The sequence below is a fragment of the Lytechinus pictus genome, chromosome 4 (assembly GCF_037042905.1).
Source record: "Lytechinus pictus isolate F3 Inbred chromosome 4, Lp3.0, whole genome shotgun sequence".
Lineage (NCBI taxonomy): Eukaryota > Metazoa > Echinodermata > Echinoidea > Temnopleuroida > Toxopneustidae > Lytechinus > Lytechinus pictus.
In genome coordinates, this window is record NC_087248.1 from 31,441,511 (window position 1) to 31,455,513 (window position 14,003).

A 14,003-nucleotide genomic window follows, 5' to 3' on the forward strand; every position below is an offset into this window, starting at 1 on the left:
GGGAAGAAAGATAATGGAAGGGATGGAAGTTGAGAGGGAGAGAGGAGTTATCGAAGGTGAGAGTGGGGAAGGAGGGGGAGAGATAGAGAGAGAGCAGGGAGAGGTTGTCAGAGGGAAGAAAAATAAAAAGAAAGGAAAGACGAGAGTGAATAAAATATGATCTACAGAGGAAGAGGGGGTAAAAAGGGGGAAAGTGTCAGAGAGACAGGGAATAAGAGTGAAGTATAAAGTGAAAACAGACAGAGGGGAGAGAAAGAGACAAATGGACAGGGGATCCAGGGCAACCGTTGCATTACTGTTACTATTATGGTCACTTTGCCATTCAACGGCAGCTTTCATGGAATCCTTAATTTTGATTGACTGTAATTGATCAGCGTTACCATGGTAGTTACCATTGGATGCCAAAGTGACCATAATAGTCATTCTTATGCAACAGGGCACAGGAGAGGAAAGAGAGTAGGATGTCGAGAGAGTGAGAAAAGCAGGTAATGAGAGACAGTAGGGGAGTGAAATAGAAAGAAACGAAAATGCGTGGGAGAGTCAGAGAGAGAGAGAGCGGCAGGGGGGAGGAAAAGATATAAATAGTTAATATATCTGTTGTTTCTTTAGGATTACTGGAAAATGGCAGGCCGGTTCAAGCTCAGTTATGCAAATAACACATATTTTCCCCCCTTTTTCCTGAAATTGTTGTTTATGCCTCTGTCACACCAATGAAGTTAACTACAATCCGACTAATGGGATGTCATTGAAAATAAATGATTTGATCTATCTGGGGTCAGTTTCACCGGTATAGCTGCATATTACTCTTCTTTCTTAAAGGACAAGTCCACTCCAACAAAAAATTGATTTGAATAAAAAGAGAAAAATCCAACAAACATAACAATGAAAATTTCATCAAAATCGGATGTAAAATAAGAAAGTTATGACATTTTAAAGTTTCGCTTAATTTCACAAAACAGTTATACGCACATCCTGGTCTATATGCAAATGAGGAAACTGATGACGTCATCCACTCACTATTTCTTTTGTATCTTATTATATGAATATTCTAATTTTCTCCTCATTGCCAAGTGAAACAAAGATTAATTCCTCCCTGAATATGTTGAATTAGCATTGTTTAATAATATATGGTTCAGTCAAGTTGGTCCTTATTGTCAAATTTGAAAAAAAATGAAATATTCAGTTGTATAATTCAAACAATAAAAAACAAAAGAAATAGTGAGTGAGGGACATCATCGACTGTCTCATTTGCATGTCACTCAGTTGTGCATATCACTGTTTTGTGAAAAATAATCGAAACTTTAAAATGTCATAACTCTCTTATTTTACATCCGATTTTGATGAAATTTTCAGTGTTGTGCTAGTTTGATTTTTCTCTATTTATTCAAATCAACATTTTTCTGGGGTGGACTTGACCTTTAAGTTACATTCAAACACAACTCATTAAATAAAAAGGGTTTCAAATACTTGCTAATGATTGATTGAAAGTTTGAGTTATGTTTGATTGTAACTCCTCCTGCAACGACTCCCTTTTCACCTCATTGCAATTTTAGTTTCCTGTGGAAAGATGGTAAACTTTACCCCCCCCCCCCCCGGCCACACAAACCAACCAACCACTCTCTTTCATTCAAGATTTATTTCCTCACCATCCCCCATATATCATCCTACATACACAAACCACTCTCTTTTCTCAAGCCTCCTACCCTTATTTGAGCTTCTCTGTATTCATCCCCATCGCAATATCATCACTGAAATCATTGCCAGCTCCTCTGCCACTACCCCCCCCCCCCCATAGACAGACATACTCAATCTAGGTTCACAATGTCCCTTCACAAGAATCTTAAAGTACATACATGTACGTTGATGCAAAAAGACAGGCTTGTATGGATTGTCCAACATGTTGCAGTTTCATTTCTGCAGAATAAGTCCATCATTATCATGGGGAAAGGTTTCATGAAATACATGTAAGTAGCTAATGAATTTCATTGACAAATTTGCCCCAAGTCAATCATACAAAATAATTCTGGAGCCCGTAACACAAAGCTTAGCAATTCGTAAAACAAATTTTCCCGATTGATTGCATCGACTACAATGTACAATCAAGCGTACAATCATTCGTTTTTGTTCACACATTGCATTGTGTTACAGAGCCCTGGTAGCTTATGTCTAAATTACCGACTACTCATTTCATGAAATGTTCCCATTTTTTTCCAAGAGACTAAATGCATCCACAAAAAATTCAGCGTAAGGCTAGCTACAGTCTGCAGGCACAGACCCCAACTTGACAAAATAAAAATTTGCCATTTAAATTTAGAATGACCTGTTGTCAATCATTGGCAGGGAATTTAGGCTCCATATTCAGACATATTTCCTTGAGAAATTGGTTAACACAGCATACTAGTCTCAACTCAATAACTGTTGATAGTACAAGAGTCACGAATATAAGAAACAGAATGTAAATCACTCATTTTAAAGATGTTATCTATTCAATACACACAATAAAACATAGTATAAGCAAGCTCAAATATTTGATAGTTCAGAAAATATCATCATCATGATCAAGTCATGAATTGGGGATTTCTCGGCTGTGACATTGGGAGCGCTCTTCTGGGTGGAAAGCTGTTGAAAACTCATTTTTAAATTTAAAAACAAAATTGATTTTTAAATCTGATCATCAGGTTTCCTTTTTGATTGATAAGGTTGACGAGGCTGTCCGGTTGGTTTGGATGTTGATAAGGGAGCAGTAATCTCCATGAAGATATACAAAGTATGGAATTCCCTGGGAGAAAGTTCACTTGGCTTGCAGACATAGGTAAATTCTATTTATAGTTCATGATGTAATGATGACATCAACCATTGACAAGATTTCTTGGTTTCTTCCACTTTCCAGACTCGTACATCTCCTCTGTGTATTTCTAGATGTAAAAAAAAAGGGGAAAAAAGAAGAAACAAACATTAAAACAATAACATGTTGTGCACTTCAAATAAAGAGACTTGTAATCTGGAAAACAATACTAGATTACTGAAAGGGCCATGCAGTATAATAAATGAATTAAATGTGTGGAGTGTACGATGCAAATTTTTTATAAAGTGGTTATAGTGTGAAATTTACATATCGTTTCCGGGTCACAAAGTTTCGGTGACGTCAGAAGGGTAGGTTTTTGTTGCCAATCGGTAGAGGGCGTTGTATTTTGTCCCCCATGTTTTTACTTGGTTTGGGAACACTTGCTAATTTGTTGTCATCGTTATTTTGCTTTTTGACCAAGCCCAATGTTGTAAGTATTCTAAAAATAGATGTTTATATGATAAAGAATAGTTGACTGATAGTTTGTATTGAGAAATGATTTTAAATGATGAATATTTTGGTGAAAATTTTGTTACAAAAGTTGTATGAATTATCACTCATGTTCAGTGAAAGTTTTTCGGTGTGTCTATGTACATATGTATAAGTACAATACTGTGTGTGTAGTGCGCGAAACTTGACCGCAGCACGCACGTGTGTTGATTTAAGCTAGTAAACGTTTATTTACATAAGATATGAAAAGTAAATGGTACATAATTGCATGAAGTTTGTTAGTGATGATAATTCATGCCTTTATGATAATAGTGGTAATTTATGTCATAATAGTCATGCACAAGTGGTATGACTGAAAGTAGGTCAAAGGTTACAAGCTAACCTAGGGATGCCTTGCTAGGGGCATATTTTCTGTAGCCTTAGTCATGGCTGAATGTGTTTTTAATATAGAATTTTGGATATGAGAAACAAATGTGAGAATTTAATCATACCTTGATGTTTCAGTTGAGGTTATAGTTACAAAATGGTTTGTTATTGTAGTTATTTCATTTGGATGCAGCCTAATGATGAATACCGGTAATTAAGAGCTTTATGATAACAACATAAGAAACAAATAAGGACAGTTGTTAGATTATTGATGTCTTAGACTCGTGTACAATTAAAGGCTTTGTGAATGTATAGGTATTGGATTATTAACGCTACATTCGACAATTGTACAAGTTTTTCATGACATTCAATTTATGATTGTTTATTGTTTCATTAAACTGCAGGTCAAACCATGCATTCAAGAGTTCAACAATTGGTATCGCAACTCGGTTTGATTTTGTGACTTAAACGTCACAAAATGAATAAATCAATAATAAATGAATGAATGAAAGAATGAAACATATAGAAGGTCAACTTACAATACGTAGTATGTACATGTACATTGTTTCTTACTTTCTTTTATTTCTTTGACCCAACTCACACTGAGTTCAAAAAGAGAAATTTTCAAACATTTCATTAAAATTCTTAATATCAATTTTGAGATCAATGTCAGGTATAGAAGTGGAACGCATATTGGGGTGCCATTGGATTGTTATTTTTCTAATGAATCATAATATCTTTAATATAAAATACCCAATAGTGAAGGGCAAACTTCTATATCTTCAACAGACAATGAAAATCTTAATCATGAATTTAAAAAAAAAACAGCATCATTATGTACAACATTGGAGAAAGCACAACAATTTTTCAACAAGACATTGAGAGTTCCTACAAAAAGATTCATTAATGCAACATCAACAATTTGATTAATACTTGACAATCTTCAAGGCTTTCTCATTTTTTAAAAGGGAGCTCTTCAATTTGCTCCATGAAATGTATGAATTGCCATCTTTAATGAAACTTTCTCTAAGAATTTATTTATTTGGCCATATCAAGATGCCAACTTTGATAGACATACATGTATGTATGCATATTGCCAGAGGCAGGGTGATAGGGGGGAGTTAGAGAAAATCACAAAAGGGACTCAAGGGAGACTCTCTAGTCCTTACAACTTTCCACAACCTCCTTGCCTTCTCGATTTTTTTTTCTTAAGTTTCAGACTGTTAGTGATCAAATTTTTCAGTCAATTACTTTTTTATTCTTTGTCCAATTTCTTTCAAACTTGTCTGTCAATATTCCTTTTATATGCTTAAATCATTTATTATTACAGAGCTTGAATTTCCTTTAAGATCTGAGCCACTAACGATAAAAGTGAGACACTCACCCTATGCCTATAGAAGAAGTAGATAAGTCCTACTGGAATAGCTACTCCCATAATGGCCCCTGCTATCGATGTCAATTTAGTAGCCTTGAAGTAATTATATGAGTTATGCCGAGCATAGTTCCATCGGAAGTAGGCAGGATCAATCTGAAAGATAAAAGGTAAATATATTTTAAACAGCTTATCTAAAGAGAATCATGAAGTGCTATATAATGCAAAGAGAGAGAAATGTGCAATGCCTAAACACCTCATGACATGTGTCTAACTACAAAGAGCTTTATAGGGGCATCAATTATCTGCTCCCTCTCGCTTAGCCTGGCAGAAATCATCGGATATCGATGGATAGCGCCATCACCACACTAAACTCAACCAACTGCTCTACAAAATTAGCTGCTAACTTCAGTTGAGTCATCCTAGCACATTACATCATACTGTTGGTTTTTTAACTTTTTTTATAGCTCCCCCCCCCCCCCCGCCCCTCAGCCAAGGCACTTTGAAAGGGTGGGAGGAGAGCAAAATCACATAAAGTCTGACCTCTCTTATCCGGCCTCCCCTTATCCGGATCTCTCTATTATCCGGACGCACACTTACCGAGATTTTTTTTTTCAATTTAATCTAGTACGTGAGGATATGAGATTGCAATCTGAACTCAATCATATACGCAAACTCACTTTGATTACATATATTTTACAATATAGTCTACCTAAAACATAATTTTTCATGAAAATATCTCACCCAAATCACCGAAAGAACTTAGGCAGGATAATCTTACAGTAAATCGGGGCGCAGTTCAAACATTTCATCACGTTATCTTTTTGTTTCCCGGGAAAAACAACACATGTCTCGCTAGCTAACGCTAGGCCTCAATACAGACAGCGCCATCTATCATGTTTGAGCCTACTGTCAGTATAACAATGGCTGACATTGCGAAGCTGCGATACCCACTGCGATAATCTAATTGTAAAACTTAGTTTCATCGAGTCATTCATTCTCTTTTTTTCGAGGTATGCTCGATTTATACCTCAATCATTTTAGCAGGTAAATTATCCAACACTTTTGGCCATCGTTCGATTTCATTTCCGTAAAAATACTGCCTATAATTTGCACTGACACTGCAGTGAATACTGTCTGTACGCCCACTACAATAGATAACGTGTACATGTAGCTACCGTCGTTGCGGGGATCAAGGCAGCAGCTGCGTGTATTTAATATTGGGTCTCCCAGATCCGGATACATCCCTTATCCGGATTGGTGCTGGTCCCAACGTGTCCGGATAAGAGAGGTCGGACTGTAGTCCTAAAGCCATTTAAATAATTTGTTAAAGAGTGAGAGAAAAAATTGTCAACCACAAATTACCTTTGACTTCTTATTCAGACTATATCATTTGTGATATATTCAATAACCATCTTATACAATATTCATCTAATTTGGTTGAATATATGAATTCTTAAAATAATCTATAAAACATAATCGATTCTAATCCAAGTTAGTTAACTGTTGATCTGTAGTGACTTTGAAAAGATCAATAATATTTAAGCAAGAAATATAAAAACATTATTTGATACTAAAATCCAAGGTTTGACCTAAAATGACCTACATGTAAATGTAAACCTCAATTAAAAAAAAATGTGTGATTCATTTCCTTTAATTTGTGATATCCAATAACAATCTAATACAAGTTTATTTAATGATTAAAATAAAATATTCTAAAAAATATCAATCCAACTTAATTGATCTTAAACCGTTGGCCTTGACCCAGTAAGTAACCTAAAATTATACTCTCCTAGTTTCCACTACCATCATCATATCCAAGTTTATTAATATGATACACTCTATCGTGCAATCAATTGGCCTGATCACCAGCCAGACAATTGAATTCAATGAATTCATGCATTGTTTTGATTGTCTAGTTGAGTGTTTATCAACCCATTGACAAAGCATGATTGCTTTCCATGACAAAAGTGAGTATTGCAGCTGTCTTTTCCATCATGTAGCTACTAATGGAGTGTTGCAAGAAACTTGCAATTAATTGCAAGTCAATTTTAGGTCATTTGAATGTCACAAACTCACATGTCATGCATTTCACTGGAAATTTACAAGTGATTAATGGTCTGCTTATTGCATCAACAAATTTGCTTCAGTTGAAATTGATATAGATGTACCACTTGTAACAGTTAAGTATATTTGCATCTGAAATTTGCAATTAAATCTGCAACAGCCTGCAGCCAACATGTGAGTAAAAAATTATGCAAATTAGTATTAGACTAGTGAACATTTTCACAGATATGATACTTAGAAAATAAGGTAGTCGATAAGGCGTACATGTAACAGTTACTAGTACTAGGTATCCCTTTTGAGTTTCCAGACATCGGACGCAGGTTAGTATATGGTAGTGTGACCATAATTCGCGTGTTACCTAATTTTGCGCACAGTCGAATATCTCTTTAACTAATTAATATCCTGAAAAACTGATATCACCAACAGAAAGAGCAGCCCAAAATTACTCTGTATGATATTTTTTTTTAAGGTAAGGTCTAAATTTGTGAAAATATTGACAAAACATCGGTAAATTTTGTTACCTTTTGCGTCCGCTCCGAGAAAATCCAAACTTTTCGACAAGCATCAAGAAATCCCCAATTTGCAAGCAGAGGTATCCAAATAAGTCAAATTTTATACCAACTGAATTTATGGCATTTTAACCTCCATCTGATATAATCATACCTTTATACCGCATTTACTGGAAAAATACAGTTGTGTCTGCAGTCAAGTTTCCAGGTCTATCTTGTACTGTACGTTGTCTTCCTAGCTTGGATAAATTGCTATCTGTGCTTTGCTGTGCCAGTGCAGTGACTAATACTCCCATGCCTGAACATAATGCCACGCATTATGTTCCTTTGTCTGTTTGATTTATTGTCTGTTTTATTTATTTTCTGAAGCTTTGCAAAACGATCGTGCGCAAATTAAGGTCACACCTTTTTATATCACTTTTTCAGCCGAGCGTGCACTAGTCGATCGTCATGGAATTTTGAGATCGCGATACTGGCGAAACTCTTGGCCTTTTTTATAATTCCGTCAAGCAAATTTGACATTGGGATCTTGCCTTCCGTCTGGTATTTATGATTTTGATTAATTTTGTGTAAAATGTGAGAAATTTTGATTGAAAATCAACTTTATGCTAATTTTTAAAATGTGCGCAAACTATGGTCACCCCTAGTCTTGAGGACGCAATGATGATGACTTTTAAAATAATGATATATACTTCTTCATCATTGACGTCTTGACACTCTCGGCATTGTCTCATAAGAGAAGGTCCAAAACAAAGATGGATTTCCCTAGGAAATCCATCTTTTAACACATTTAAATGAATTTAAATTTATGAATTTTATTGATTTTTACACCTTCCTACGCCTAATGCGTAGGAAGGTTTTAAAAATTTTCACTAGAAAAGTATGAAAAATTAAGGTTTCTTACCAGACTGATGTCGCGTAGACCCCTCGATCCACATGTAAACGGTATGAGTAAACAACGCAAATACAATGGCGACGACCCTTGAACCGCTTATGTATTACGAACCATTACGTACTTCCGATACGCAATGCCGTTCTGAATAACAATTTATAGATAAAAAATAATATTTTTTACAAATATTAAATTTTTTACGTGATTATCAATAATTAGCAGTATTATGTCAATTTTTTATAATTACGTAAAATTTTTCAATATTTGTAAAATAATATTTTTTATCAATAAATTGTTATTCAAAACGGCATTGCGTATCGGAAGTACGTAATGGTACGTAATACATAAGCGGTTCAAGGGTCGTCGCCATTGTATTTGCGTTGTTTACTCATAGTTCAATACCGTTTACATCATGTATGATGTGGATCGAGGGGTCTACGCTAGCCAGGCGGCTTCTAGAGAGTAAAAATCATTTACTAACGTAAGGTTACTCTCATACGAAGCCAGGCCTTCTATCTCATAGACCCACACAAAGGAAGCCAAAACCTGAAACTTTCACCCCCGAGATTTCTACTTTCCTTCTAAAAGATCTAGCTCTAAATCATGTACATGAGATAAAACTTCATTTCCGACATTTCTACGCTCTCGTTGTTATTTTTAAAACAAGAATTCATCAAAAAAATGAAAAAATATTGTGAAAAGACGGAAGAGACTTGCCCGATGTTTACGCCGCCATCTTGTTTCTTATTGTACGCTCGCGTCCGTAACGTTGGGGAAGTACGCGTAACGTTGGGGAAGTACAATAAGAAACAAGATGGCGGCGTTAACATCGGGCAAGTCTCTTCCGTCTTTTCACAATATTTTTTCATTTTTTTGATGAATTCTTGTTTTAAAAATAACAACGAGAGCGTAGAAATGTCGGAAATGAAGTTTTATCCCATGTACATGATTTAGAGCTAGATCTTTCAGAAGGAAAGTAGAAATCTCGGTGGTGAAAGTTTCAGGTTTTTGCTTCCTTTGTGTGGGTCTATGAGATAGAAGGCCTGGCTTCGTATGAGAGTAACCTTACGTTAGTAAATGATTTTTACTCTCTAGAAGCCGCCTGGCTAGTCTACGCGACATCAGTCTGGTAAGAAACCTTAATTTTTTATACTTTTCTAGTGAAAATTTTTAAGACCTTCCTACGCATTAGGCGTAGGAAGGTGTAAAATCAATAAAATTCATAAATCTAAATTCATTTATGTGATAAAGGATGGATTTCCTAGGGAAATCCACCTATGGGTACATTACCGCCGCCGTCCACAGGATAACCACTTGCAGGGCATTTGCAATGCCTTTCGGGCTATATATTTTAAATCAGCAATATATATGGATTTAAGATCAGATATGCTTTGGATATGAAACTTACAAAACGATATGAAGCCAATTTCAATTCCTCTCTGTCTTTCTGGTACTTTATATCGATGATTTTTCTTGATGTCGAAGCAGGCATGGCCCCGATTCGCTGGTTCTCTCTATACGCACAGAGAGGGCGCGCGATATTATTTAATAAACTTGCTTGTTTACGTCGTTTACGTCAGATCAGCTGTACTGCTGGCTGCGTTCTAGGCGCTCCGCATTTTTTTCACTGTTCAGCGTTATTTTATGATGTAGCGCCATCAGCGATTATACGTGACATGCAACCTGCTGATTTTTGGTACAATTTCCTATTATGCGCCGGCGACTTGAATCTAGACGCTCGCGTCCGTAACGTTGGGGAAGTACAATAAGAAACAAGATGGCGGCGTAAACATCGGGCAAGTCTCTTCCGTCTTTTCACAATATTTTTTCATTTTTTTGATGAATTCTTGTTTTAAAAATAACAACGAGAGCGTAGAAATGTCGGAAATGAAGTTTTATCCCATGTACATGATTTAGAGCTAGATCTTTTAGAAGGAAAGTAGAAATCTCGGGGGTGAAAGTTTCAGGTTTTGGCTTCCATTGTGTGGGTCTATGGGATAGAAGGCCTGGCTTCATGAGAGTGACCTTACGTTAGTAAATGATTTTTACTCTCTAGAAGCCGCCTGGCTAACTAACCTCGCATGTTGTGTGAGTGAGGGAAATCCATCTTTGACTTTGACTTTGTTTTGGACCTTCTCTAGACTTAAGTTATGAGCAGTAGAGGCGCACGGCCAATATTGGAGACTATCTCCAATGTGGGAGATTATCTCCAAAAGAGTCCAATATCAGAGACTTTTGTAAAGAATTTTGGTATCCAATTTTAGAGACAGTCTCCAGTTTTGGAGTCCAATTTCCTTTGTTTACATTTGCTGCAAAAGGATTACCTTGGCGGCAAATAAAAATGTGATAAGCAGATTCCTCATGAAAAATTACCCCTTTTCACCGTCTACTTAAAAAATTCACCATCTACTTTTGTTTTGATAAGGATTTTTGTTGTCAATCACACACAAAACAAATGGGCTTCTGACCTCAGTGAGACAAAATTTTGGGTGGAAAAAATCATGCTTTTGTTGGTGTTGTTTCTTTTGTCCTTTTGCAAAGCAACTTAGCAAGTCTCCAATGTGGGAGATTGTCTCCCCATTGGAGAGAGTCTCCCATATTGGCTGTGCGCCTCTACTGATGAGACTATGCCGAGAGTGTCAAGACGTCAATGATGAAGAAGTACCGTATAGCCTATATCATTATTTTAAAAGTCATCATCATTGCGTCCTCAAGACTAGGTCACCCCATCACTAACCTCGCAATACGTGTGAGTGACATCGGACGCGGACACATCCTAATTTCCATTAGTTCATCCCATGACGCTAAATCGGTGATTTATCTAGTGTGCAATTTCAACGGACACACCACAGAATCGTGTTACCCGCATCTAACTTGCGTGCGTGGCTCATCGCGCGCCCTGACCGAAACAGTTTGACATTCACGAAGGCTAGTGATCTCAATGATATTTATGGCAAACAATCAGAGGATATTGTAACATACCAAAGACTCTTTGAATGCTGGATTGTTTATCTTCCGTTGGTAGTCATTCCTAATCCTTGCGCGGATTTGTGATCGCTGTAATTCTGCCTGCTTTTCAGAAGCTGATATTCCCCACTCAGTAGACGGAGCCATTTTTCGGACAAGGTCTATATCCTATCTAAAATCTGTCAGAAGAGGGCGTTTTGGATTTCAAACTGGCCTGGATGATGACATATTACACTAGCCTTGGATGACGATTTTATTCATCCTCTCCATCAGCTTTTGAGATGATATACATTAATTATTCATTATGAAGGCATGGATATAACTATGGTTCTGAAAAATAATGGCTAGTTCTCGACACAAGACGGGTGCATAGCCAAGGGATTTGCTGTCGCCCCGAAAAGTGGAGAAGAAAAAAAAGATAAGAAAAAGGACGGAAAGGAGCTAATAGAGTAAAATAATTATGATAGTATTTTTACGATAAAATTAGATTTTATATTTGAAAGTGAAAATTTTGGCTCACTCGCATATATTTTGCCAAAAACGCCGTTTTTTTTTCTTCTTATTCTTTCTTTCTTTCTTTTTTTCTCTCATGGGGTGACTGGCACAAATAGTGTATACGCTGTGAGGGAGAGCAAAACTTTTATTATTTTGTACGTATCATCTCAAATTATTTTACATCATAAATCTGAATGATAAAGAATAGTATTAACAAAAAGAAAGTAGATCTAGTGGTATTACAAACTTAGGCACAACCCGTGCGCTTGCATGGTTACTGGGAGCAATGATATCTAGTCTATTAAAAAATAAGTTTGTTGTCCTTTTTAATACAAGACGTTCAATTGCATAACCTTATTCATCCTTTTCCTTTCCCCCTTTTTTTTTTATCTTGGTCGTGACACTTTTGGGGGACCATAGCACCCAAACCTCGGTATTTGTACACCAGGAGGGGTAAATTTATATTTCGTCCTGGACCTCTTTTCATGTCGCCGTCCATGGGCCATCAATGAAATTTACGACCAAAACACCCGATTGTCATAGTAAAGTCACTATACCGTCATCACGACCATCATGAATATGTTCTATCATAAATCATTGGTTGGGGGACAGGCCATCCGCCACCTTATAGATGGGAGTGTGCCCTTCTCCCCCCCCCCCCCCCGTGATCGACACCCATGATTGGCTTATTTGTTACCCGCCCTTAATTGGGATATCAATAATCTTTTCCATCATGCGCCCGCACTCAGATTTCCTTCTCACATGTCTCATATCTTAAACAACTCAAGTGAAGATACCAAAGATATTTGCATTTTGCTTAGGAAACATTGGTGTATAATTCGTGTAAAGTTCAGAGTTTCGAGGATTATTATATTCGCAACTTTGTGCGTATACCATGAAAATAACATTTAGAATTCTATTTCCCCCCCCCCCCTTCCTGCCATGATACTGAGATTATTTGAATTGGAACTAGATATGTACTCCAAACGAGATATAGGGGGCGGAAAGAGAGAGGGGGAAAGGGGAGAGGGAGAGAGGGCAGAGAGAGAGGGGGCAGAGGGGGAGGGAGGGAGAAAGGGGGCTGCATGAGAAGGGGAGACGTATTCTTTTTATTTAATTTGAATTTGCCAAAAAGGGGTCAGGGGGGAATTCCCCCTACCTGCAGCCACCATCCCCACCCTAAAGCACTTACATTTGCTAATATCATCATGATCATAGTCGTACATATATATGCACAATTTTTTGTCAGGGGATGGGGGGGGGGGGCAAGACGCATTTTAAACAAAATGGGGAAAAACTAAAGTGACCGAACTTACCACGTTGATGCATTGAAGAGCTAGGGCTATGTGCATGGGTACGATTTTATTTAACAGGGGGTCCAGGGGGTACTGGTTTAAATTTGACATTTAAGCAACAACGATGTTTTTCACTACGTAATAGAGGTGATCTTTGGTCTAGGAAAAATTTGACAAGCAACAAAAATGGTTTTCAATACAAAATGATGGTCATTTTGGTTTAAAATTTCTGCTATCATAGCATACCTACCAGATCTCTATGGTAAATAATACACGCAGCACGTAAATCTTAGGACGCCGCAGGGGCGGATCCAGCCTTTGCTAATAGGGGGGCCCGGAATTTTTTTCAGCCACATTTTCCCAGATCGACCGCTCGAAGATGATTTTTGGTTTCTTTGAAGGGGTAGTTTTAATAGTCACTTCTTAGCTTTATTCTTATAAATCAAAATAAATATATATCATAATTCTTGTTTATAGAATGCGAGCGTGAAGTGCGAGCTAAATTTTTGGAAATATTAATGTATTTTTCCCTAAAATTTGAACATTCTTGGCAATGTTTGTTATCCTGAAAAAGAGGTGTATGCAATAAATAATTACTACGAACGCGAAGCGCGAGAAGAAATGAACTGATTTAAAAGGTACCTGATAAAGGCTGCTTGCAGCTGGCCATGAAGACGTTACCTATTTTTTAAATCAAATAATGCGAGCGCGAAGCGCGAGCTGAAATTTTTTTGACATTATTTCC

The 14,003-nt window shown here is 36.9% G+C and overlaps 1 protein-coding gene across 2 annotated transcripts; it reads right to left on the reverse strand.

Annotated features, from left to right (window-relative positions):
* Positions 1-2,464: 2,464 nt before the first annotated feature.
* On the reverse strand, positions 2,465-11,644 carry LOC129258709 (NADH dehydrogenase [ubiquinone] 1 beta subcomplex subunit 4-like). 2 transcript variants are annotated; one of them, XM_064098821.1, is made up of 3 exons: positions 11,484-11,644; positions 5,046-5,189; positions 2,465-2,915 (listed from the first exon to the last, which is right to left on the reverse strand). In XM_064098821.1, exons 1-3 carry the CDS (start codon positions 11,613-11,615, stop codon positions 2,850-2,852), a joined length of 342 nt encoding a protein of 113 aa, XP_063954891.1. In that variant the 5' UTR covers positions 11,616-11,644; the 3' UTR covers positions 2,465-2,849. The 2 variants fall into 2 exon arrangements, with proteins under 2 accessions (XP_063954891.1, XP_063954892.1); XM_064098822.1 differs by lacking the exon at positions 11,484-11,644 and adding an exon at positions 9,910-10,017.
* Between the last annotated feature and the right edge of the window lie 2,359 nt (positions 11,645-14,003).

Excerpts from the sequence above, each read along its gene's own strand:
- LOC129258709 (XM_064098821.1), bottom strand. The coding sequence starts at position 11,615 with ATGGCTCCGTCTACTGAGTGGGGAATATCAGCTTCTGAAAAGCAGGCA. Across the intron at positions 5,190-11,483 it reads CAGCATTCAAAGAGTCTTTG|ATTGATCCTGCCTACTTCCG; the intron begins GTATGTTACAAT and ends TTTATCTTTCAG. Across the intron at positions 2,916-5,045 it reads ACTTCTTCTATAGGCATAGG|AAATACACAGAGGAGATGTA; the intron begins GTGAGTGTCTCA and ends TTTTACATCTAG.